We start from the raw sequence: 27,011 nt of genomic DNA, 5'->3' as shown, positions 1-27,011 counted from the left end.
TTGCATTTTAATATAGCAGCTCTATTAATAATTGGTCTTCCTTTTGTACAAATTATCTCAAATAATTGAAATTACAATTGGTCGGAAATTCTTCTCGTGAAAATCTATAAGATATATATGATGATCATTTAATCCATACTTCCTATTTAAGATCCGAGATCGACTTATTTTCCAAAATAGAGAGCATAGAGCAACTCATTTGTAGTTTGCATAAGTGTCTGCATCTCTTGCTTTATTTCAAGTCATCTTGTGATGACAAGAATTTTCTTCTTTCTTGTTTTCTTTTGTTAATTTTGTGTAAACTCAAAAGATTTTTTCCCTTCAACATACTTCTATATGTCATCAAATGAAGTTAAAAGATAGGAAGCAAAGATGTTTTACTCACACCTTCAATTTGCTTCTCATTGGACTATATTTGAAAGAGTGGGAACAAAAAAAAAAAAAGAGGTAAATTTGTATCACTAAATGCAAATGTTAACACCAGCAAAGTACCCTTTTGTATTTGTAGTCACCTCACCACCATGACGACTATGGTACTGTCTGCAATGAAGACTGCAACTGAGGAAAACGATTGAATGATGAATTTAAGCAATACAATTTCATAGATTTACGTCTAAGATCAGCAAAATTTGTTTGTAGGTCTTTCGACTTGATTGGGAAGATAAGTATAAAATACAAAATTGTGTTCTGTGTCGAATGGGAAGATAATGTTCCGATTATGTGGAAAAATGGCATTGTAGCGTCGTTGTACATCCCAAAGTCTTGGCGTCTTGGTTTGTCTTAGCCCGTTAGCCCAGAATACACGTCGAAGACTTGTAAAAAAGTCTTGGAGAAAAAACAGATGAAGAAGTTGAGAGAGCGAGTGCGACCGAAAGTGAGTTGAGAGCGAGTGCTCAATATAGCCACAAAAATTGGCGGAACGAACGGTTGTTCTTGATAGATGTTGAGTTTGTACAATAATAAATATCTATTCAAATAAAATATAAATTTTATATATAACGGTGAGAAGGGTCGAATCCACAGGGACTGAGAATAACCCGTTTCTTCTAGAGCATAGAGTAAGGGAGATTTTTATAAAAATAAGAATAATTAAATAACTCAAATAACAAGGCCTAACTGATAAGTTATTAAATTGAAACATTAATAAATAAATTCTAACCAAGGAATAATTTTGGAAATGGTTCACTAAAATTGATCATTGATGCAATAATAATTTAACTTATTAATGGATAAACAAAGTTATAACTGCCAAACACGCGATGACAATCAACTTCTTCTTGCTATATTGGTGATTAAGGTACGATCATTAACTACTGTCCTAATCAAGAAATAACTCTAGGTACGATCTTAGAGTTAAAATTTTCAATTACTTTAAGAATTAGAGAAGTCCTATTCTAACCAAATAACACGTCACGAGAGTTATTTTAAATTAACTCATATGTCCCCTGACACAAATCTAATCATGCCAGTTACGATTATTGTAAAGCAATTAAATAATTACAGATTTAACTAGTCTAATTGATTTTAGGTTATTAGATTGAATTAAAAATTGGCCGCCCTTGATATTCAAACAATATAATAGCAATAAGAAATTAAATTAGAGAACATAAGAATACCAGTAATAAAAGAATTAAATATAATCAATTCGATCTCACAATTTTAGATGAGCCAAATCCTCTATTGTTTTTAACTAGAATAAAGTGTTTAGTTCATCATCATGAAAAAAGCCACGCGCAAAATATTTGAGTTTAGTGTTGCAGCCATTCTCCAAAAAGTGCGATGAACAAGAAAAGAAAAGATGTCCGTTCATTTCTTACGACAAAGGAGAAAAGAAAAGGTTACGATGCTATTTTTTCGGATTTCATCTCCTATATCTCCTATAAAAAGATTGTTTCCAAAATTGGTGTCCTAATACAAATAGGAGACTAGTTATGCGCTGTAGAGTCTGACTTCCATGGCTTCAAACCGACTAAAATTCAAGATTAAAAATTACGTGCCAAATCTCGAGTTTCTGGACATGTAAAGTTAGACCTTGATGCACTGACATCGAAGTGTATAGAAACTTAGTTAAAAATCACGTTCTTAACTTCTTTTAGCTCCAGATCCCCACAAAAACACCAATCACCAATCACCAAAAATAAATAGAATCTACCAAATAATGTAATACTTGGCCAAAATTAAGGGGAAAACAATCATAAATTAACTGACAAAATGCAACCTATTAGTTCTTTTCGAAAAATGCCTGTATGGAAGGACACGAGCACTTAATGTTGTGACTCGTATATGTTTTCTTAAAGATCAAAATGTGAATGAAAAAGTTATCCAAGTATTCTTTTTAAGTGTAATCTGCATCTTTTTATATGTTTCTACGGTTTAAATCTTTAAAAGATTATGTAAAAGGGTTTTTTTTAATACTTTCTTCCAAGTTTTTTAGACACTTTCTTCCAATTTTGGTAATTTAATACTTTGATACTTCATTTATTGTTTGTTGGGTTTAGGCACTGTCATTTTTTATACTTTCATTTGATAGTTTATTTGCTTAAACAAATAACTTTTTGATCTCAGTTTAAAAAAAAAAAAACTTTGGCCCAACAAGCTCAATCACCTTTCAACTTTCATTTTTTTTAAAAAAAAATCAATTTTCCAAGCTTGTTTCTAATTTTAAAGAAGACCGACTTTAGTTTGAAGAGACATTAGCCCTATTAATAAGAGATTCATGGTTGGATTCTTTTGTCTTTTGTATTGGATTCTATTGTTTAGTTATAATACAAATTTGGATTTTATATTCATCATGTGTTGTTAAAGTGTATGTCTAGAGTTGTGGATGAATTTCCTCTATCTTATTTGTGATGTTTATTTGGTTATTTTATACTATGATTTTGAACAAGTTATTTAGCAATTTTATTTATGTAATCATAATTACTGGCCATTAACTATGATAATTTCAATGTATTAGATTTGCAATGAGAATTAAAATGTAACACTAAATGCACTCACGAGAGTAGACGTACAACTTTTTTTTTGGCTTTGGTGGTATTATTTCATGTTATTTCACTGAAGAAATGAACTTGTAATTAATTTTAGAACTACGAGAGTAGTTATAATTTGATAATAACTTTTTTTTGGCTTTGGTGGTATTATTTCATGTCATTTCATCGAAGAAATGAACTCGTAGTTAATTTTATAACTACGAGAGTAGTTATAGTTTGATAACAAGTATAGATGATTCACTACAAGAATATGTTTTACATAGATTAGGAAATTATACCATGTTTAGTTAAGATAATAACACTCGATTAATCAGTAATTTTACTTGTAAGAGTATGAAGGAATTTCATAACCGTAGGAGTTTTTTATTGTCATTTTTACTTTATTTAATTTTACGATTGTAGATTAGATTTACTTGCTTTAATTTGTGGTTATCTAAAGAATAAAGAAATTGAAAACCATTGGTAATTGATAATTTTTCCTAGGGGATTAACATCTAATATCCCCTATAAATGATCTGGGAGAAAATAGAGGGTATTTAGGTTTTTAAAATTTGATGTAAAGTAAAAAATAAAAAAGAACCAGCGTTGACTTGCTATCCAGAAGTATGTTTTAATCTGGAAGATAATTCCAAAACCAAATTTCATCCGGTCAGAATTCACGCTATTATTATCTCTATCTTTGTCCTGGCATACGTGCATTAGATGTACCAAGTGTCTGGTATGTATATATATAAGGAGATGTAATAGACATTATTAGCCCGTGTCTATTGTCTTAAATGCTAGCAAAACTGAGAGTATAATCATGAAGAAATTATCTCACTTGTATTTTGCCCTTGGACTCTTCTTGCTAGGTTCTTTCTTATCTTGCTTAGCCATGACCACCCCCAACATTACCACGGATCAATCAGCCCTTCTCTCATTGAAAGCCAAAATCACTGGGGATCCTCACGAAATCTTGGCAAGCAACTGGTCGGCTACTTCCTCAGTTTGTGACTGGAGAGGAGTCACTTGCGGCTCTCGCCACCGCAGAGTCACTGCCTTGAATATCTCCAACTTGGGCCTTACCGGCACCATTCCTCCACAACTGGGCAATCTTTCCTTTCTCATGTCCCTCGATATGAGCAGGAACAACTTTTACGGAGAACTTCCCCACGAACTGATTTGTTTGCGCAGGTTACGAGTCCTTGGTTTAGGCATTAACATGCTTAGCGGAAGTATTCCCTCTTGGGTTGGTTCCTTCCAACAACTCCGACACTTTTCTCTAAAGAACAATAGCTTTACAGGCTTTATCCCACCTTCTATCTCCAACATGTCAAAGCTAGAGACGTTCAATCTGCAGTTTAATTCTCTACAAGGAGCAATTCCAATGGAGATTGGGAAATTAAACAAGTTGAAGCAAATAGTCCTGGACTATAATCAGCTTTCCGGTTTTCTGCCACTGGGGATGTTCAATATTTCCTCGCTGGAAGTTATTGCTCTTCAAAATAATAGCTTATCTGGCAGTCTTCCATCCAGCATATGTCCCCGTCTTCAAGGACTCACATGGCTTGACCTTAGCCTCAACAAATTAAGTGGTGCGATACCACCATCGTTATCGGAATGTTCGAAGCTTCAGGTACTGAGGTTGGGTGGCAACAACTTTAGTGGAGTGATGCCGGAAGAAGTTGGGAACTTGACGGCACTCCAGGAACTATATCTTGGTGAGAACAATTTGATTGGAGTAATACCGGAAGGATTTGGGAACTTGACGGCGCTCAAGCGACTATATCTTAACGAGAACAATTTGATTGGTACCATCCTAGCTCTTGAATTTTAGCAGATATCAGATAAATGTGCATATAACTATTTGCCGTATTTACCTGACAATCAAATATAAAACTATTGATTAATAATTTAAAAGGGCTCCATGTTTTAATTGTCATTTAGGGAATTTTGACTAAATGTAAAGAGGCATTTACATAATAAGTTGCGTGTATTAATAAGCATCCCTTGGTATGCATTACAAAGTTTTATATTTTAGATAAATATTTCAAAGCTAATTAATCACTGGGTGCTTGAATGTAAAATCTCATGTCACCAAAGCTAGAAACATCAATTCTCTACGAGGGACAATTCTAATAGAGATTCGGAATCTAAACAAATTGAAGATAGTGAACATCAAAGATTAACAGTCAGATTTCCTGTCCTTTGCCATTTGGGGTGGGGGGGTGTTCAATATTTCGTCGTTGGAGACTATTACTTTTGCTGGTAATCGCCCAACTCTTTTTGCATTACTAGTTATATATTCTCAAACAATTAAATAATATATTGATTAGTAATTTGAAGGCTTGTATGAAGGAAATCCGGTAACACTTTCGGTAACACTTATCAAACCTGAAGAAATAGTCGGTAACTAAAGAAGAATACAAAGAATTTTCTTATTAAACATATGTGGTAGTAAAAAAGACCGTATAACATTTCCAGACGTAATAATCAAAATATGAATCACCTCAGCAAACTACCAAAGCTTAGGCTTCCCTTTTTTTTTTATTTTGTGTATATATATATATATATATATATATATATATATATATATATACCAAAGCTTGAATCTTTTTATATGTTTTTTTTCTAGATTTTATCATGTTTGTAATTATTAAGCATATTAATCTGCAAAAATATATGCATTTATCTGAAAGAAAAAACAATTCCATGTTGATTATATATGCCAATTTGCCTTTCTATTGTCTTCAAAGCCTATTGACTTAAATATCTCTTGGTTGTTGTGAAAGTATTTTATCTGAAAAAAAAAATCAAATTAATCTGTAGCATGCACTAACATTTGTAAACGTGGTAACTAACTCTCTAGGTAGCATTCCGCAGGAGCTTGGCCGCCTAAAGCATCTCGAACAACTTGATTTGGGCTCCAATAGCCTAACTGGATCCATACCAGCCCAAATATTCAACATCTCGACACTGCGACAACTGGGCCTAGAGAACAATAGGCTTTCTGGAAGGCTTCCGTCATCCACGGGTTGTGGTCCTTGTGGATTGATCAACCTTGAATGGCTTGTTCTCTTTTGGAATGAGTTTGATGGAGTAATACCAGCGTCAATCTCAAATGCATCTAAGCTGACTATTTTAGAGTTGCTGGGAAATAGATTCAGCGGTCCAGTTCCAAACTCTCTTGGAAACCTAAGACTTCTAACAAATTTGGATCTCGCTCATAATCATTTGACAACTGAACCTTCATCGAGAGAATTGAGCTTTATCAGTTACTTAACAAATTGTAAGTATCTGCAAATTTTATATTTTTCTGAAAATCCGCTGCACGGTTTTCTTCCGATGTCAGTTGGGAATCTCTCAACTTCTATGGAGAGATTCTATGCATATGGTTGCGGAATCAAGGGAAGCATTCCCGATGGAATTGGGAATTTGAGCAGCCTAATGATTTTGGTTCTAGGAGGAAATCACCTGAGTGGGCCGGTTCCGAGCACAATGAAATACTTGCAAAATCTTCAAGGTTTGAGTTTGAGTGATAATCAATTAAGTGGTTCAATTCCAGACTGCATTTGCAAGTTTAAGAGATTGTACCAAATCTATCTGGGGCAAAACCAGTTTCGTGGGTCAATGCCATCATGCTTGAATAATATAAGTTCTTTGAGAGGAATTGACTTTGCCGGGAACTTATTAGACTCAAGCATACCTGGTAGCTTGTGGAACCTCACTGATCTCTTGACGTTGAACCTGTCATATAATTCATTAAGTGGCTCACTACCTTATGAAACTGGAAATTTGAAGGTAGTAACGCTATTAGATTTGTCAGGAAATCAGCTTAATGGGAATATTCCAAGTTCCTTAGGAGGCTTGCAAAGTTTAGCAACGCTTTCATTAGCACAAAATAAACTTCAGGGACCTATTCCAGACTCACTCAGCCACATGTTAAGCTTACAATTTTTGGATCTATCCAATAATAATCTATCAGGTCCAATACCAAAGTCCTTGGAGACACTTTTATATCTCAAACACATTAATCTTTCTTTCAACCGCTTAAGAGGAGAAATTCCCTCCAGTGGTCCTTTCGAGAACTTCACATATGAATCATTCATGTCTAATGATGACTTGTGTGGCGCTCAGAGGTTTCATGTTCCTCCATGTCCTTCTCCTCGGATTCACAAATCGAGTCAGAAGAAAGTATTTCATATGCTAGGCATTCTATCAGGTATTGCAGCAACAACAATTGCTCTTACAACTGCTGCAATTTTACTTTTAAGATGCCGAAGAAAGGATGGGATTTCAAGAAACACTGATTTGTTGCCCATGGGATTGCCAAAAATGATTTCATACTATGAACTTGTGCAAGCAACCAATGGTTATGATGAAAGCAATTTACTTGGCAAAGGGAGTTTTGGATCTGTATATAAGGGTATTTTGATGGATGGGACAGTTGTAGCTGTGAAAGTTTTCACTTTACTAGCAGAAGTCACTTCCGGGAGTTTTGATACAGAGTGTGAAGTTCTACGCAACCTTCGCCATAGAAACCTAACCAAAGTGATTGGTAGCTGCTCTAACTTGGACTTTAAAGCCTTAGTGCTTGATTATAAGTCCAATGGGAGCCTTGAGAAATGGTTGTACTCCCACAACCATTGCCTGGATCTGCTGCAAAGGATAAGCATAATGATGGATGTTGCTTCCGCATTGGAATATCTCCATTTTAGTTATACAACACCAGTGGTTCACTGCGATCTGAAACCTAGCAACATATTACTCGATGAAAGTATGGTTGCTCATGTGAGTGATTTTGGTATGGCAAAGTTTTTGGATGAAGAAAATAGTGTGCTGCATACCAAGTCACTTGCAACGCTAGGATACTTGGCACCAGGTTTGGCATATTTAACTTCTTTTTGGTTGCTTTTTTTAATCTGTTTTTTTCATGAATTATATGTCAATCTTCCAAGTTTTCTATTTTTTTTCGCTTTAAGCGTGATGTATTGCCTTGCATATCACAGAGTGTGGACTTGAAGGGCAGGTGTCAACGAGAGTTGATGTGTATAGTTTTGGTATAGTTTTGATGGAAACCTTTTCAAGAATGAAGCCTAGTGATGAAATGTTCAAAGATGATTTGAGCCTGAAGAGTTGGATAGAAGAATCTCTGCCTGATGCAACAACTCAGGTTATAGATGCAAACTTACTGGGGCGGCAAGATGAGCATTTCAATGAGAAATTGGAGTGTATTTCAGTGATCTTCAAATTGGCTTTGAGTTGCTGTGCTGATTGCCCGCGAGATCGGACTAATATGAAGGATGTTGTGGCGGCGCTTCAAAAGATAAAACGTCAACTTGAGTCTTTTCCGAATATCTCGGCATGAAAGTACGTTCTTTTACTTAATCCAACTGACCAAGTTTGCTCCACTCAAATAATCTTTCCAATGTCTTTTGTTGCAGGATGATGCCAAGATTTGAAACATGAAGCAAAATAAGTTATATTATCCACCTTAAGTATGCTGATATGTCAATAATATATTATTAAGATGCCAAAGTTTTTTTGTTCTAGTCTCTAAACATCTTGTTCTGTCAATCTATTTGTTTGTACCCAGTTTTAAGTTCATTTTCTTAGTTGTCATTTGAAAGGCATCCAGAGGAAAAACTGCATTTGCATATTTTGCATGGTTCTGTTTCTTCCTTTTTTCTTTTGCTTGTGCCATAATCTTCTGCGACCAAGAATGATGATGAAAATGATGAACCTTGAGTTGGCAGTGGCACTACTAGTGATGATGGTGGAAGAAGAGAAGGGGAAACAAGAAAAAAACGCAAATTGGAAAAATAAAAATTTAAAATGTATAAATGATAATATAATTAAATAGGGCAATATTGAAATTTCACAGACTTCCATTGGGGATTTTTTAATCTTTGCATAACCCTGCAAAGGGATATTAGTCCTACTACAAAAAAATCCTACTACAATATGATTAACCTATGTCGCTACCCACAAAAAAAAAAAAAAGAAGAAGTTGTAGGGCCTTAACTAGTTGAGTTTGTCTTCTAACAATCTCAACCAACTTGTGAAATTGGCATCAATGTGTAGGGCTACGCTCAATATATTTCAAGATCAAAAAAGTCATTGAATTTACTCAACATGTTTGTGTAGAACTAAGATGGATAGCAGTCACAAGGGCATAAAGAAAAGAAAAGAAAAGAGTCCATATGAATTGTGTATATGGATGCCAAAACAGTTTCACCATATTACTTACCAGTGCATTCAGTAACATATTAATTGCAATTCCATATGGCATACCATTTGGGATAAAAGGATTAGATACTCAGCATGTTCGAGTTAAATGGATTTTCAACGAGTGGGCTTTTTGAAACCTTCGTCAGAATTGGTGAAAAAAAAACAAACACACTCAAAAAATGCATTGGTTGATTAAGGATGGTTCTGCAATGTGTTCCTCGTATCATAAAAAATTTAATTAACACTAAAAGGGTATACGCTGAGTTTCTACGTGAGGATTCAACTTCCCATCAAACTTCTAAACTTGAGGGACGAAGCTCTGGCCTGGCAATATCTAGTCCTATTGACTACTCTTGATTTTGGAGAAAACATGGTGAAACTAAAACACATTTAACACCAGATTATATCGTGTCAGTGATTGCCAATGGAGATTCCACTTTTATATGGTTCGCAAAATTAATGGTACCCTCATGGACCTCCGCTGCGGAAATATGGCCAATTAAAATGCTATAAAATGTTAAAAATAGCCCTATGTAAAGTTAAAAGTTATTTATTAACCATAGGGGTTATGTATGTATATTGAAAATCATAAGGGGATTATATTGTAAAGTATTAAATCATAAGAAGGTTATATGGTAAAATATAAAATCATACGGGGTTAGAGTGTCATGCATATTATGCTTATATATTTTGATCATTTCAGCCATTTGAGTTTTTAAATAAAGATAAATTCAACATTTTTATATGTTCCTTTATTGATCACACTATGAAGGGGTTATATATAATTTTTAAACTATATGGGGGTTATGTATAAAAATACTAAATCACAGGGAGGTAAAATGTAATTTGCCTAAAAAAAAAATAAAAGACTATCTTCATAAAGCATTGGATTTAAATGGTACCCTTCGGTTGCACCTGAAAAATTCCGGTCCTGCATCCCTTTCCATTTTAGCATCATTTTCGTAATTCTTTTAACAAGAAATAGTTAATCCAAGAACACGATTCTGTATACAAAACTTAATTAACCTAAAACATCCAGCCCTAACTAGAAAGATAATTCAACTTCCAATATAAAATTTGAATTAAAAAAAAAAAAAAGCAAACCCGATTTCAACACCAAGATACCGATAACAACAATTAAAATGTTCAAACAGTACGCATACAAAATCATAAAATTCTGATAGAGGAGTAAAATATACTGGAATTTTACTTGTGCCTTGATCTTTTTTTATTTATTTATTGTGAATTTATACAAATATGAATAATTTAAATATAAAAATTAACAATAGTTCTACATGTTCATTCATATTAATTTAAAAAATTGATGTATTTTAAATTTTCAATTATTTATTAATTTTTAAAAATTTGTTTACATACTTTCACTATAATATGATAGTATACATCAAATAATGTACCCCTGGCTATATCCAAAACTTGGTAGATATTCTTTTTTATAAATACTTTTTTAGATAATTTAAATTTTTATAATGACCATAAACCTAGAATTATATATTCATACTTAATTAAGTAGAAAAAGACACATTAATCCATTTTTTATCAATAAATATTCAATTTTCAATAACATTGGTAAATCTATCGATGTGACAATTAATTTTCTTTTTTTACACTAAATTAATTCAAAATTAAGAATAGATGATGAACAATTTGAATACTAATAAATAATATAGTGGTGAAAGGAAGTAATTTATAGGATATGTAAGATTTCAATAATTACGATTTAAAAAGGTTTTACTATACTTTCATGTAATAATTTGGTAGAAAGCAAATATCATTAAGATAAAAATAGTTATTTTTTAAAATTATTTTAAAATTAAAGATAATTTTTAAACATATAATATAATCATTGTAATAATATGATAAAAAGCAGATATCATTAAGATAAGATTAGTTATTTTTTAAAGTTATTTTTTAAAGGTATTTTAAAATTAGATATAATTTTTAAACATATAATATAATCCAAATAGGATTTAGTATGACTAAAATCCAATTGACCCATAACCCGTTAATTCTCTTTAATTAGGCATGCCACATAGGAGTGAGAAGCAATGTGATTAAAATAGCAACTTATATATATATATATATATATATATAACTGATAGGTTGCATTTTAGTGGGTATTTTGGACATTATTGCACAATTAATTGACTAAGTATTTTCGTTAATTGGGTGGATTCTACTGATATTTTGTTTTGGTGCTAATTGCAGGGATGGTTGCCGAAAAGTGCTTAAATTCAATTTGTAGAAGATGCATCGGACGTGGGGCCCGTTTGAGAAGCTGAAGAAACCTAATTGTTAAGAGGGGGTCTTCATTTTTGGTGTTAAAAAGAGAATAGAGAGCCGCAGCTCTGGAGAGGGAGGAGGAGACAGTAGTACCTTTTGTTGACTTTGGGGATTCTATGAACTATTGATTGTCCTTTGACCAAATTGAGAAGGAAAAAACAATTACATTCTTCCAATCTCTCGTATGTTTTCTTGCGTGAGAGAAGAGAGAAAGTTAAAGAGAGCCGCAATCGTGGACTTTGGTCATTGCTTTCCATTCTGGCTTTGACCGAAGGAAATTGAAGCAATCGTAATCCATTGTCGTTCTTTTCTCTCTGTAATGGATCAGACAGAGTTGAATTAGGGATAAGAGATAGAAGGAGAAAAGAGAAGTGATCAGAAAGGGAAATTGGGGGAAAGAGAAGAAAGGGCAGAGAAGGAGAAAGATGAGATCTTATTGAGAGGGAAAATCTGGATTACAATCAAGCTAAGCTCCCTAGTAGACAGACGCATTATTTATACAGATTAGAGCCTTCAGCTCAAGAAAACAATCTGCAATTGACTAACTAACTTTCCCGCCAAATAACTAACTTCCTAATTCTGTTGTAATAATGCTCAGCCACGTGATCCTGCCCTTGTGATCACATTTCCTCTGCTCATTCCTTTGCTGACTCATCTTGGTAGCTTGTGCATGAAGCTTGAACTGATACGGGCCATAACAATACCTCCCCCTAAAAATAATCCTAGTCTCTAGGATTGATTGATTGTGAAAGCAGGGAATTGGGCATGAATGAACGACAGGTCTTCCCAAGTGGCTTCCTCAGGTTCCATGTTTTCCCATTGCACCAACACCTGATCTATTCCCTGACCCTTCCTATAAATTGTTCTCCTGTCCAATACTGCTAAGGGCACTACCTCGAACTCACTATCTGCATTCAAGGTAGGCAATGTAGTACTGACTGGAGCCTCCTTAGGTGACTTCTTGAGCAGTGAGACATGAAAGACAGGATGGATGTTAGACCCTGCAGGTAGCTGCAACTTATAGGCTACAGTACCTACCTTCTGTTCCACCTGATAGGGTCCGTAGTACTTGGCAGTGAGTTTTAAATTCCTTCTCACGGCTACAGAAGTTTGTTTGTAAGGTTGGAGCTTCAGATAAGCCCACTCTCCCACTTCAAATTCCCTGTCACTCCTCCCTTTATCAGCCAACTGTTTCATTCTATTCTGAGCCTTTAGCAGGTTCTCCCTGAGCAAGGAATTCCACCCCAATCTCTCCTGTGCCCAATCTTCCACTGCAGCCACTAACGTGGTATCAGGCCTCAGATTCAGCTGGATAGGTTTGTAACCATACAAGGCCTGAAAGGGTGGCATTTGCAGACTGCTATGATAGTTGGTGTTGTACCACCATTCAGCTGCAGGAAGCCATTTCCTCCATTTCCCTGGTTGATCCATGCACACGCTTCTCAAATAGCTCTCCACACATCTGTTAACCCTCTCAGTCTGTCCATCAGATTGAGGGTGGTAAGCAGAAGAAAAGTTGAGCTCTGTGCCCAGCATTTTAAAAAGTTCCTGCCAGAATAGGCTAGTAAAAGCCCTGTCCCTGTCAGAGACAATGTGGGTTGGTAAGCCATGCAACCTGAAAATTTGATCAAAGAAGGCCTCTGCTACACTTTTAGCAGTGTAATGAGAGGTCATAGGAATGAAGTGAGCATATTTAGTAAACCTATCCACCACTACATAGATGACATTGCAGCCAAAAGACTTGGGTAGCCCCTCTATGAAGTCCATAGAAATTTGTTGCCAAGCTTGCTCAGGTATAGCTAATGGTTGCAGCAGTCCTGGATAAGAGCAATTTTCACTCTTACTCCTCTTACAAATATCACACCCCTGTACATATTGTTCCACTTCCCTCTTCATTCCGGGCCAATACACATAGCTCTTGATCCTCTGATAAGTACCATGATTTCCAGAGTGCCCCCCAAGGCAAGAATCATGGAAGCAGGAGATCAATTTTTGTCTTAACCCGGAGCCTGCACCTATCCATATCCTACCCTTAAACCTCAGAATCCCCTGGTGATAAGAGTGGTCAGGCAGTGCATCAGCTCCCATAGCCAACTTCATCAGTGCTTCTTTAGCTATTTCATCCCCAATGTAGCTCTCAGCCACCATTGTCAACCATTGAGGTTTAATGGTAGTAAGAGAATGCACAAATGCTTCTGCTGGATCTCCCTGCTCACCTCTCCTTGACAATGCATCTGCAACCACGTTGTCTTTACCCCTTTTGTACTGAATCTCATAATCCATTCCCATCAGTTTAATCAACCATTTCTGCTGAAGGGAAGTGTTTATTTTCTGGTCCAGCAAGTATTTGAGGCTCTCATGATCAGTCTTTATAATGAAATGGTTTCCCATCAAGTAATGTTTCCATTTTTGAACTGCAGTGATGAGTGATAGCAGCTCCTTCTCATAAGTGGATCTGGTCTGATTTTTCTGTCCTAACACTTGACTGTAGTAGGCTATAGGTCTCCCCTGTTGCATCAGAACTGCCCCAATGGCTAACTGACTAGCATCAGTTTCCAACAGAAATGGCTTTGAAAAATCAGGTAAAGCTAACACTGGTGTCCTGCTCATGGCCATTTTCAACTGCTGGAATGCAGATTCTGCAGCAGTACCCCAAGCAAACTGATCCTTCTTCAGCAACTCAGTGAGAGGTTTGGCCATCTCTCCGTACCCCTTAACAAACCTCCTGTAGTAACCTGTTAAACCCAAGAATCCTCTGAGGGCCTTCAAGCAGGTAGGAGTTGGCCAGGACAGCATAGCTTCTACCTTGGATGGATCAGTTTTCACCCCTTCACTAGTAATTATATGTCCCAGATACTCCACTTGATTCTGGCCAAATGAACATTTTGACATCTTTGCATATAGGAAGTGTCTTTTCAAGGTCTCTAGTACTAGGGATAAGTGGTGTAAGTGAGTTTTGTGGTCTGGACTATAGATCAGAATGTCATCAAAGAACACAAGGACAAATTTTCTGATGTAAGGCTCAAAAACTGAGTTCATTAGTGCCTGAAAGGTGGCAGGTGCATTGGTGAGTCCAAATGGCATTACAAGGAACTCATATAGTCCAGAGTGAGTCCTGAAAGCAGTTTTGGGGATGTCATCAGAGTTCATTCTGATTTGGTGGTAGCCTGATCTAAGGTCAATTTTAGAAAAGACCCTTGCTCCATGTAACTCATCTAACAGGTCATCTATAATGGGAATTGGAAACTTATCTTTTATGGTAAGGTTGTTTAACTGTCTATAATCAATACAGAGTCTCCAACTCCCATCTTTTTTTTTGACTAATAGAGCAGGAGATGCAAAGGGGCTGTGGCTGATCTGTATAAGGCCAGAGGCTAACATGTCTTTTACTTGCCTGTCAATTTCATGTTTTTGAAAATGGGGGTACCTGTATGGAGGAATTTTGAAAGGTTTGGCATCTGATTTAAGGGGAATTTGGTGGTCATGGCATCTGTTAGGAGGGAGAGATTTAGGTTCTGCAAAGACATCATCATATTTGGCCAACAATTTAGTGAGAGAATCTGGTACAGACATTACCTGTGAATTGTGAATCTGCACCATGCAAGACTGCTGTAGAGCCTTCCTGATCTTATGCTTGACATACTTGTGAGCTGATAAGCCTTGCTGCATCCTAACGTTGGCAGTGTTGGAATCTCCCCTTAGCACCACCTGCTCCCCTTCCTTTTCAAAAGACAGATGCAATTTCTTGAAGTCAAAAGTGATAGGACTGTAGGATTTCATCCAGTCCACCCCCAATATCAAATCATAAGGTTCCAGATCCAGGACAAACACATCATGTGTAAATTTGTGGTCCTGCATGTCCCATTGCATCCTAGGAATCCAGTGGTCACATTGCAACTCCTTGCCATCAGCTATCTTGACCTTAAAAGGCCTATGCCTCTGCACCATTTCTGGGTACATCTGAGCCACAGATCTCTTGATAAAGCAGTTAGTACTTCCTCCATCTAGAAGGATTGTCAGATGATGACCCTTATACCGCCCCTGCATTTTGATGATGCTAGATGATAATTCTCCTGACATTGCATGCAAGGTTAGCATCACATCATGCTCCTGCTGGTTCCCCACGTACTCAATAACTTCCTCTTCTTCTGCTGTCTGATCTACTGTCTGATCTGTATCACATTTGTCCCCATCATCTACTAACATCATGTGGATTCCCCTGCTTTTACAATTATGCCCTGGACTGAATCTTTCTCCACACCTAAAACACAGATTATGGTCCTTCCTGTATTGAAACTCAGTAGGGGAGATCTTCTTGAAAACCTGCTGTGGATTGGATTTCCTGCTGTAATCTGGTGACAAAGTACCCGTCTGCCTTACTCCTGGATCCTGCACTCCCTTGGTAGAACCATAGGGAGTTGATTGTGGGCCACTTTTGAGTGAAGTTCTATTGGACTTGTGGAGAAGCTCTAAGTGGTGTTCCTGCCATCTGGCCATTTCAAATGCAGCTTGTAGACTAAGTGGCCTATGCATCTTCACAGCCGATTTGATTTCACCTTTCAATCCACTTAGAAAACTAGCTATGTAGTAAGATTCGGTCAATTCAGGCACCTGGAGCATTACAATTGACCTCAACTCTTCAAACTTTTCCTGGTAAGCCAGAACGGTGGAGGATTGACTAAGCTTGCTGAACTCCTCTACAGCATCTGCTTCCCCTACATTGCTGAATCTTCTACACACATCCAAACCAAAATCCTTCCATTGAACCACCCCTCTGTCTTTTTTGAAATTTTGATACCAGAGATCTGCCTTGCCTTCTAGATGCAATTCCACCAAGTCCATCTGCTGATCTTCAGGAGTGTGAAACAGTTGGAAGAACTTCTCACACTTCCTGATCCACTCCTTGGGACTATGGCCTTCAAACCTGGGAAAATCTAGCCTGGGGACCCCCACAGGCCAATGCTGGCCATCTCCTCTGGTTGAATTGCCAAATTCACCTTGTCGAACACCTTGAGCTCCAGTACTGCGATGATTAGGAGTCCTCTCTGCTGAGCCCGTAGGATTTCCCAAAATGCCCCTGTCACCTTGCAAACTCCTCAAAATGGAACTGATTTGAGTACTCATGAAGCTTTTCAGCTCTGAGTTATTGGTTTCCATTAGAGCTCGCATCTCCCTTTGATTACCTTCCAACCGTTCGTCCATAGCCTGCTTGTCCGCAGCCAAGGAATCAATGACTGCTTGGATCCTAGCCTCTTGTTTCCTGAGCTGCTCTTCAAAACTCTTCATTCTAGTTCCTTCCGCCATGATTTTCAGCGGTTTGAAGCTTACAATCCAAGGATCGCAAGCTCTGATACCACTGTAATGGATCAGACAGAGTTGAATTAGGGATAAGAGATAGAAGGAGAAAAGAGAAGTGATCAGAAAGGGAAATTGGGGGAAAGAGAAGAAAGGGCAGAGAAGGAGAAAGATGAGATCTTATTGAGAGGGAAAATCTGGATTACAATCAAGCTAAGCTCCCTAGTAGACAGACGCATTATTTATACAGATTAGAGCCTTCAGCTCAAGAAAACAATCTGCAATTGACTAACTAACTTTCCCGCCAAATAACTAACTTCCTAATTCTGTTGTAATAATGCTCAGCCACGTGATCCTGCCCTTGTGATCACATTTCCTCTGCTCATTCCTTTGCTGACTCATCTTGGTAGCTTGTGCATGAAGCTTGAACTGATACGGGCCATAACACTCTCTTCGGTTGACCGAAGTGAACGAAGGTCAAGTCTTCCGTTTGCCTAGATTAAAGAATTGACGGCTTCCTCCAGCTTTGCCGCATGGCTTGTACTCTAATTATGAGGAGCTAATTCTCCGATTTTAGTCAAGGGGGCAACTGACGAATTGGTTCATCGATTACTGTGAGATCTAAACCGCTTTAATTGTTTCTTGCATTTATTGATATTCATATGTTTCCTGCTTTTAACCGCTATAGCTCGTGTGAGTGATTGAATAGATGCGTAATATTTAATTATTCATATAGGCTATTTTGCTAAATAGAGGTAATTGAATCCGTAATTGTTCGTTACCTCTATCCCAGTAGCAACTGGTATAATTGGGTTTATGTCAGGGAAATATATGATCTAGCTTGAATAAACCCTCGTAGCGTGTTTATTGGTTAGGATTGGGCCTTTCTAATTATTAATGCAATCTGGAAATTGAATCCTACGGTCGTACCTAGGGTTGTTTTTGGGTTAGAGAAATAGCTAACGGTCGTACATTAGCTATCGATAAATTACGGAAGGGTTGGTTGTTTAGCGCGTGCGAGACAACTATAACCAATCTATTAGTAAATGTTGGAATTATCCATGAATCAATGATCAGTTGCTTGAACCATTTCTGAAGTATACCCTTGGCTAGAGTTTTCTCTTAATTATTTCTTTAGATTAATTATTTTCTGCACTTGCTTTATTTTTAGCATTAAATCGTGAAAACCCCCATTTGCCTTGATTCGAAAAGGAGTAATTATTTCTCCAGTCCCTGAGGAGACGACCCTGCTTGCCACTGTCTACTAGTTAGTAAATTCAGTTAAATAATTAATTCAGGTATATCGGATTAAACAAACTCTTCGGGAACAGGGTGAATCAAGTAACCCATTGCACACCTAGAGTCCCTGCTCCAGTACTCGAATTGACTATTGACTGCTTTAAGTGGTAGTTAGGTTTTATTTATTATTATTGCACAGGTTCGGCACCTGTCAATTTTTTAAAATGGCCTATATAACATATACTTCATCTCTCTGATTTTGTGGTAGACAGAAGATGGAATTTTACAAACATATATACTTTTATGTATGACGAGCGTGGGATACATATATATCAATTTGCTTATCCACAGACAAATTTTACATTTATAAATCCTAAATACCCACATATAATTTTCTGCCAGTATATGAGTCGTAATTGAATATATGATATTAAGGGTCGAACCTATAGAGAACAATGTCAATTACCAGTGATTTTCGAATTTCTTTATTAGTTAATCATGATTAGAAAAATAAAAGTGATAAATAACTTGTTCAATATAACATTATCAAATAACCAAGTAAATATCACAAGTAAGATATAGAAAGTTCATCTATAACTCTAAGCATAAACTTCAACTAAACATAAAGATCAAGATTCAAACTTCTATTACAACTAAACATGAATTTAAATACAAAAGATAAAGTGATAGAAGAGAAGTCATCCTTGTCACATGAGGTCTAACTCTCCATCTTTACTCTTCAAATCTTCATCCAAATCTAACTGCAAATACAAGAAGGATAAATTACTCTAACTATACTATACTACCCTAACTATTGAACAAAGGAAATTCTAGTCCAAAATTTTGAAAATGTTCTCCAAAGCTGCTATATATAGAGAATTCAAACTCAGGGTGAGTTGTTTCTTGGTTAGCAAAGTTGACTTTTGAACTCACCAAGAGTTGTTGACCAAGAAGTTTCCACACTTCTTCTTGGTCAGATGCAACCGAAATTTTAAGTTGTAGATGAGTTAGAAAGATTGTGTGAATGCAGAACAAGTTGCAGCAGAAAAACTAGAATACGCGACTTTAGATAGTGTATTTCACCCCACGTTTTCTCTTTTGCAGGTTTGCACTTTTTAGGCAGAATTCATTCTTGCTCTATTTTTTATCCAAATTCAACTAACATTTTTTCAATTATGGATGCTAAACTAGCTCTTGTGTAAAACATAAAATTTATAGCTCTTTGACTTAACTTTCCAATGCATCAATAATCATCCAATTTGCAGATCTGTGGATCAAGAAATAACAAAAATACCCTCAATTGGTCAATCTCCTGTTTCAACTTTCGACAATGAAAATGCACTTCTATACTTTGACTTTTTGACTTGGAAAACTTGCAAACTGGATTTTGATGTTTTCATAAAAAAATATAGATCTATTTCTTAGCAGCAAAATGGTTCAAGAATCACCGTAATCCAATGCTTTTAGCTCAAGATATAGCCAAAATATCATAAGGTGTCAAAGCTGTCAAACTTGCATTTCATCCTTTGAGTATTTGCACTTCATATCTTCTTTTTATAAGTTTAAATCATCAATAATCATCCAATTATCTTTTCAATTCATGCCATTTGATGATTAATCAATTAACTTACAAAAACATGAAATTTTCTCCATTAAAATCCATAGAAATGCAATTTTTCACATTTAAACTACAAAATACATATTTTCACTAGAAACTTAGTTAATTAGTTATAAATGTGACTAAAACACACCAAAACTAAATAATAAAATACACTTAAAACATTCGAAATATACACTTATCATTGTAGCATTGGTATATTAAGCTGGATTAAACTTGTGACAGGTTGTCGAACCTGTGCAATAATAAATTCCTGCTCAAGTTAAATATAAATTTTATATCTAGTGGTAAGTAGGATAGAATCCACAGGAATTGGAAGAAATTAACTTCTTCTAGACTTCAGATACGGGGGATTTTATAAAAATAAACTAGACTACTTGAATATAATAAATAACTCAAAGTAAATGGCAAATTATTGAGACTCAAATATGGGACAAGCTCTAGTCAAGAAGCAACTTCGGAAATGGTTCTCCTCATTGATCATCGATGTAAGAATAATTCCACTTACAAACTGATAAACAAGTTATAACTACCAAACAAGCGATGACAGTCAATTTCTTCTTAAATTATCGATAGCCAAGGTACGACCGTTAACTATTACCCTAATTGCGAAATAATTCTAAGTACGATCGTAGAGTTCAATTTCTCAATTTCCTTATGAGTTAGAGAAACCCTATTCTAACCAAACAACACGCTACGAGGGTTGTTTCAAATTAGCTCGTATATTTTCCTGACACAAATCCAATCATGCCAGTTACCACTAATTTAGAATAATTAAACAATTATGGATTTAATTATTCTAATTGGTATTAGGTTATCGAATTAATCTAAAATCCGGGCCCAGAATAATTGAATAATACAACAACCATAAGAACATAAAGTAGGAAATATATGAGTACCGGAAAATAATAGAAAAAAATAAAATCAGTTTGATCTCACAATTTAAATTGAACCAAATCATCCGTTGTTCCTTAACTAGAAAAAGAGATTTAATTCATCTCCGTTGAGACAATCTCGCGCGAAATTGCAAAATCAATTGTTGGATGCATTCCTCTAATTGGGATGGTGAAATCGATGGAAATAAGAAAAGAACAAAACAAAAGCCAAATCGTGTTCTTTCTTGTGGCGGCTAACCTTTAAAAGCTAAGTGAAGTGACCTAGTCCCAATTGACTTCTATCTATCCTGCTGAACCGCAACCAACAAAACAAGGAAATCTACTAATTGGTAAGTTTCTTATTTTTGTTAAACTACTTTTGTCAATTCAAATCAAACAATAATGGAATATTCGGGGCTCGCGTTGCACTTCCAATTGTCAGTTGGATATCACACATCATTCCATAGTTTCTTCGGCACGTTAAACCCTGAGTTGACGCGGCCATGCCAAACAGCAAATGTAGTGAGAAATTTGTACTTTTATACCATATTTTGTTCCAACTCCCTGCGATCAGCACAAATTTCCAAAAGTGAATAGAATCTGCCAATTAACGCACATTTAGTAAGATAATAAGAGAGAATTAATTATAAAATAAAAGATAAAATTGTGACCTATCAACTTGTAAACTTAAAATATATATTTCCTTTTTTTTTAAGAGCGGAATGGAGGATACCTATCTCATTCTAAGGTAGGTGAATTCTTTTCCATCCCTAAGACTTGACTTTGTGCAATTCATATCTCTATCCATTTTTACTTTGTACGTAAGACTTTAATTTCACACATTTTATACCCTTAAAAAAAGATTCCAAATTAGTTATCACACTTTCAGGGTTGGTTGGAAGCACGGTTGCTTGCATTTCTAGGTTGAATGGGAGGAGAGTAGGCTAATTTTGTTAAAAAATAGATATTACTCCATTGTCGTTGTAAGTAGCAACTCTTCTTCTTGGTCTTCTTGGACCTGGATGCCCAAAATACACGTCAAAACAATTGCAAAATTGATCGTCGAAGGAGAAGAAAAGGGAAAACTTGAATTTTCTTCACCCTTTTCTCCATGTAATTATGGTTAATTGAGATAAGAGTCCCAATACAAAAAGTTGATCGTTCCGGAATACCACTCGTTGAAAAGTAGATTTCGAATCTTAATTCTTTTATTAACTACACAGTTCATATCCACTCTAGTAGCAAGAAAAGTCCTTATAGAAAAACAGACAAGCATATTGTTTGAAACAAAATTAGTGGATGCAAAATAGAAAGATTTCACTGATATGCCTGGTTTAAACAGTTACAGTGGCATGTGCGTGTTAACTTTTGTCTAGGCAACGAGACAAATCTAAAAGTTTGAAATGCATTGTGTCTAAACAGGAATTTCAGTTAGGAGTGAAAAATGCTATTAGTCATTTATAATGATTTTTTATTTTGAATTGTTGGAATGGCTTGAAGGCACAATTGTAACCCAACCTAATTTATATAGGTACAAACACCACAAACCAAGGCGGAGAGCAATTAATATCCCGGAAAACAACCATCATTTAAATATTTGTGAGGTAAAAAAGGCATTTTAAGTTGTACCAAACAGACCCTAAAGCCTTGTTTGGACTGCCATTTTTGTTTTCAAAAAATTTTTATATTTTTCATGAATACATTTTTTAATCACATTTTTATCTTACATACATTAGATCGCTACAGTATTTTTTCTATAAAAACTCTAGAAAATAGCAATTCAAACGGGCTTTTTGATCGTAGATTGGAAGTCCTGATCATCTTGTGGAAAAGTCTTTATGACAGAAGTCTGCATTTACAAAATATAAATGCAGCATTCAAATTTCTTAATGTTGAAAACGAAAGCATTAACAACCTCACCAAATAAACTGGCTGGAAACGACTAATTTTATACACTACTCTTTCATGGAGTTATTCTCGTAAGCATTTAAAGGTTCACCGAATTCGAGTCTTGATCATCAACCATCAGTCCTGTGACTCCTCTCAATGATAGGTGAAGTATCCCACATCCGAAAATGAAAGAGGAAAGAAATGGTGTATAACCTCGGGGCTGTCGGATTATTAATAATATTGAAATAATGATTTTGAGTTCATGATTTTAACTCAAAAGTTATTTGGGGCAGCTTGTGGGCTTAGAACATTACAAATAGTATCGAAACAAACCTCGCGCGATATCTGCTCATGTATGTATAGTAGAGATGTCAAAATGGGTGACTTGGACGGGTGTGGATTGGGTAAAATGGGTAATAGGTATAAATAAGTCAATCGATTTATATCCATTTAATTAAATGGATAAGTCAAAAAATGAATTGGGTAATCCAATTACCCATTTATAACCCATTTATTTTAACTTTTTATAAACTCAGCTAAATTCATTTTTGCAAACTAAATTATCAATTTATACCGCCTTTTACACCCATCATTAGTTTTAAATATTTACTTATAATGTTCAATAAACCTAATTATCAATTTTTTTCCTATCCATACTTTATGTCGCAAAATTACATGCTATTTAATAATTGAATAATAAGAATATAAAAAATTAAATTAAGTACTATAAAAGTTAACATAAAAACTTAATTCAAAAATTTTGAACCCCTAACATTTTTTTCATATATAAATTTAAAATTTCATTTTAGAAAGATAAGAAAAGAGGCTAAAACTTATCATAAATTGGTAATGCTGAAAAAGGAGCAAGTTAACAAACTAAGCGAAAATAAAATAATAAGATAAACCAACAAATACTAATAATAATGAAACAAAAGTAGTTAACATCATGATAAAATGAAAAATCTGAAGAAAAAAAAAGATGGGTGGGGGAAGAGCATTTTAAATAGGTTAATTGGGTTTGATGGGTTATCCAATAATACACATTTATTAAAAAGGTATTATTGGGTAACTCATTTATACCCATATACAAAAATTTAAGATACCCATACCCATTTATTCATGGGCTGATATGGATAAATTTAATTAAATGGGTTGATTTGCCACCTATAGTTTCAATGATCTTCAATTTGGCTTTAAGTTGCTGCACTGAGTGCCCAATATCTTTACAATATCTTGTGTTGCGGGACGATACCAAGATTTGATAAATGAAGGACAAATAAATTTCGTTGTCCAAGTTCTATTCAGACCACCCATTGCCAGAATTCTGGATAGTTAGCTCCCACCAAATCGCTTTCCTTACTTCCCTGTTTCTTGATAATTCTGCATCCTTTTGTTTAAGTCTTGGTTATTTCTTTAGAAATACACATATTATATAATATATTTGGTGCAGTAGATTCCGTAAAAACAAGGGCATTGGCAAATGAACAGACAAATCAAAATTTAGAATTCTATTGTGCATCATGTTGATTTCCACAAATTGATGAACAGACAAATCAAAATAATTGTGCAATTTTTAGTTTTAGGAGACGCATGTCCTATTTACATCATTCACTATTTTGTCAGTCCAATCCGCCTAGATGAACTTGGTAATAAAGTTCATTCAAAATGGCAGCTAGGTGGAAATCTAAGAATATCTCTAACTTCTTCATGGTGCCAGTAAATGACAGAATTAATGTACTCTGCTTGGCTTGGAATATATAGGAAGTAATGTCGTCCAATTCTCTTTCCCTCGAACCAACAGTCTGGATTCTCCTTAAGGGTGTGTTAGGACGAAGTTCAGAGTACTATGTGTTTGTACAGAAAGCATTAGCAGAAAAATTTGTCTGGAGATTGTGTGTTTAATTGCTAACGATCCATTTCTTTTGAACACCCCAACTCGGCACCAAAATACTTCAGCAGGACAAAGTTGTCGACACAGACTATTGGCCGATTGCTACCGTAGTAAAATAGTGGCTTTCTTGCACCATTTTGCCGGGATGCGTAGAGAAATTTTCCCAAGAATTAAGACTTGATTCGTGATGGAAAATGAAAGAATACTTGCAATTGTATGGAAAGCGTTCAAAGAACACTTTGACATAATGTTACTGCTTTCAGCGCACCAAATAGAAACAACCATGTTACGGTGGCTGACAAAAATTCCACACTTGACTCGAAAGAAATAGTTCGAGTTTGAAAATTGTGTTTAATCCTTCTTCCTTTTTTTATATATTTTTGTAAATACTTCTCCCTTGACAACGACGAGAGCAAATTAAAAACTGACGCGGTCAAGAATAGCATGGGGAAAGGGTACACTTCCTATCCATTGGGGTTGCATCAAAAATTGATGCTCTGCCTCCAACCCTCTATGCAGAAGGGAAAAAAAGAGGGGGGGGGGGGCCCTCTGAGCCTCCAATTTTGGCCTGATTTTAGTTTTTCCCCTATAAAAAGATTAGCAAAGTGGAATACATGATATTTATATAAGCAATATCAATTAATCCAAAAAAACAAGCATAATTAGAAAACTAAGAAAAGATTATTCAATTTCCAATATGAAATTCACATTGAAAAAAGAGAAAATTAGAATTGAACCCAAGATACTAAGAACAACTAAAAAGCTCAAACAGCATTTAAATAGAAAAACGTGAAACTGCAGTAAACTAATATTATACATACATAGATTTCGGTCCTATTTGATAATCCAATTTAGTATTTAAATTTAATTGGTTCAAACTTTAATATGTTCAAACCCAATTCAGCATCTTAATGATGGAAGCGGCTTTGAATTGCCTAGACATAATTTATTCTAAAAAATAAGTGATAAACTGTACACTTATTAATTAATTCAAATATGTTCAAATGTTAATATTTCAATACTTAATAATTCACTAATTTAATAGATTCAAAATTCAAACTTTAGATTTCAGATTTTAATTTTATCAAGCGCACTCTTCATCTATATGAATGTGTAATCAATTGCTATAGTGAAGGCACTTTGCTCGGTACTGGGGGATTTGGATCGGTCTACTGTGGTACTCTTAATGACGGGAGAAAAGTTGCTGTAAAAGTATTCCATGTACAACTTGAAAGGGCACTCGAGAGTTTAGACACAGAATGTGAAGTACTACGGAACCTTCGCCATCGAAATCTAACCAAGGTCATCAGCGGTTGCTCTAACAATGATTTTAAGGCTTTGGTGCTTGAATTAATGCCAAATGGAAGTCTTGCGAAATGGTTGCATTCTCCAAGCTGTTTTCTAGATATGAAACAAAGATTAAACATAATGATTGATGTGGCATGCGCATTGCATTATCTCCATAATGGTTATTCAACCCCAGTCGTTCATTGTGATCTGAAGCCTAGTAATGTCTTGCTTGATCAAGATATGATTGCACATGTAAGTAATTTTGGGATTGCAAAGCTGTTGAATCAGGAAGATGGTATTACACACACTGCAACGATAGCTACATTTGGTTATGTAGCACCAGGTTAGTAGATTTCTTGAACATATATGTTAAGTACTGTTTTCTGTAATTAATTTACCTTCAAAATTTTACATCTTTTTTTTTTTTTTTTGGTGAATCTCTGTTTAAACCTGGCATTCTTTGCAGAATATGGATTGGAAGGACTCGTATCGACAAAATGTGATGTTTATAGTTATGGAATCATGCTGATGGAAGTCTTCACAAGGACAAAGCCTAATGATGCAAGATTCAACGGCAATTCAAGCTTGAAGGACTTGGTGCAAAGTTCTATGCCTAATGCTCTATATCAGATTATAGATGCCAACTTGTTGCAGGAGGATGAAGAACACTTTGCAGAAAAGCTGGATTGCATATCGTTTATCATGGAAATAGCTCTAAATTGCTCAAGAGAATCCCCAAGAGAGAGGAGCATGCAATATTGAGACAGTGCTTAGAGAAATGAACAATATCAAATCTAAACTGTTATGAATTGATAGAATGCACTGAATCATAATCTCCGGTCAATGGTAGAACTTCTACAGTTGTTTATGAACTGTTAGAATTCATCATTTCTTCCTTAAAATTTCTTGTAAAGCATTTTGTTACTTGAACTTATAATAATGTATCACATTAGACTTTTAATTCAATTGAAAACAACGCCTGTAATAGTTACACAAGGGCTATAATCATAATTGACAAATTTGAAGTCTTTGCCAAAATGGACTTAGTTTCTAGTAGTTCTAATTTTCATGCCCAACAGTTGGGAGCTTTTGGGTCCAAACTTGCAATAGATGTATCTACCAGCTTCCTAGAAAAAAAAAAAAAGTAAAATTGTAGAAATAGCTCGAACATTGATATGAAATTAATGTCTTTTGACTAATTATAGGGTTATAGAAGCTAGTATTTAACCAAAGAATTCCTTACATGCAATAAAATATTCTTGTGAATCCCAAATCAAAATCTTTTGGCAATCTGTATTACTTTATTTATAATCAACTATCTTTAGAGTAGTTGATCATCAGGAAAGCATTAAACCTCTCCCTGGTTTAATCTTCTTCAGGTCAGCTATAACTTGTTTCATGTTGATCCTTCA

General features: G+C 35.3%; 2 protein-coding genes across 2 annotated transcripts; both read left to right on the top strand.

Annotated features, from left to right (window-relative positions):
- Positions 1–3,751: 3,751 nt before the first annotated feature.
- LOC113731096 (uncharacterized) lies at positions 3,752–8,628 on the top strand. The gene is made up of 4 exons (XM_027256164.2): positions 3,752–4,780; positions 5,839–7,851; positions 7,979–8,339; positions 8,414–8,628. The coding sequence occupies exons 1-3, from the start codon at positions 3,793–3,795 to the stop codon at positions 8,335–8,337; spliced, it is 3,360 nt and encodes a 1,119-aa protein (XP_027111965.2). The 5' UTR covers positions 3,752–3,792; the 3' UTR covers positions 8,338–8,339; positions 8,414–8,628.
- Positions 8,629–24,185: 15,557 nt separating this feature from the next.
- On the top strand, positions 24,186–26,361 carry LOC113728616 (receptor kinase-like protein Xa21). Its single transcript, XM_027253002.1, has 3 exons — positions 24,186–24,310; positions 25,440–25,942; positions 26,066–26,361. Exons 1-3 carry the CDS (start codon positions 24,186–24,188, stop codon positions 26,359–26,361), a joined length of 924 nt encoding a protein of 307 aa, XP_027108803.1.
- The last annotated feature ends 650 nt before the right edge of the window (positions 26,362–27,011 follow it).

This window comes from Coffea arabica, chromosome 2e (genome assembly GCF_036785885.1).
Source record: "Coffea arabica cultivar ET-39 chromosome 2e, Coffea Arabica ET-39 HiFi, whole genome shotgun sequence".
Lineage (NCBI taxonomy): Eukaryota > Viridiplantae > Streptophyta > Magnoliopsida > Gentianales > Rubiaceae > Coffea > Coffea arabica.
The sequence above is the reverse complement of the archived record's forward strand: the minus strand, read 5'-3'. Positions and strand labels throughout refer to the sequence as shown.

Coding starts and splice junctions, on each gene's coding strand:
- LOC113731096 (XM_027256164.2), top strand. CDS start 3,793: ATGAAGAAATTATCTCACTTGTATTTTGCCCTTGGACTCTTCTTGCTA. Junction 4,781..5,838: donor TAACGAGAACAATTTGATTG/GTACCATCCTAG, acceptor CTAACTCTCTAG/GTAGCATTCCGCAGGAGCTT. Junction 7,852..7,978: donor GCTAGGATACTTGGCACCAG/GTTTGGCATATT, acceptor TGCATATCACAG/AGTGTGGACTTGAAGGGCAG.
- LOC113728616 (XM_027253002.1), top strand. CDS start 24,186: ATGTCGTCCAATTCTCTTTCCCTCGAACCAACAGTCTGGATTCTCCTT. Junction 24,311..25,439: donor GAAAAATTTGTCTGGAGATT/GTGTGTTTAATT, acceptor CAATTGCTATAG/TGAAGGCACTTTGCTCGGTA. Junction 25,943..26,065: donor ATTTGGTTATGTAGCACCAG/GTTAGTAGATTT, acceptor CATTCTTTGCAG/AATATGGATTGGAAGGACTC.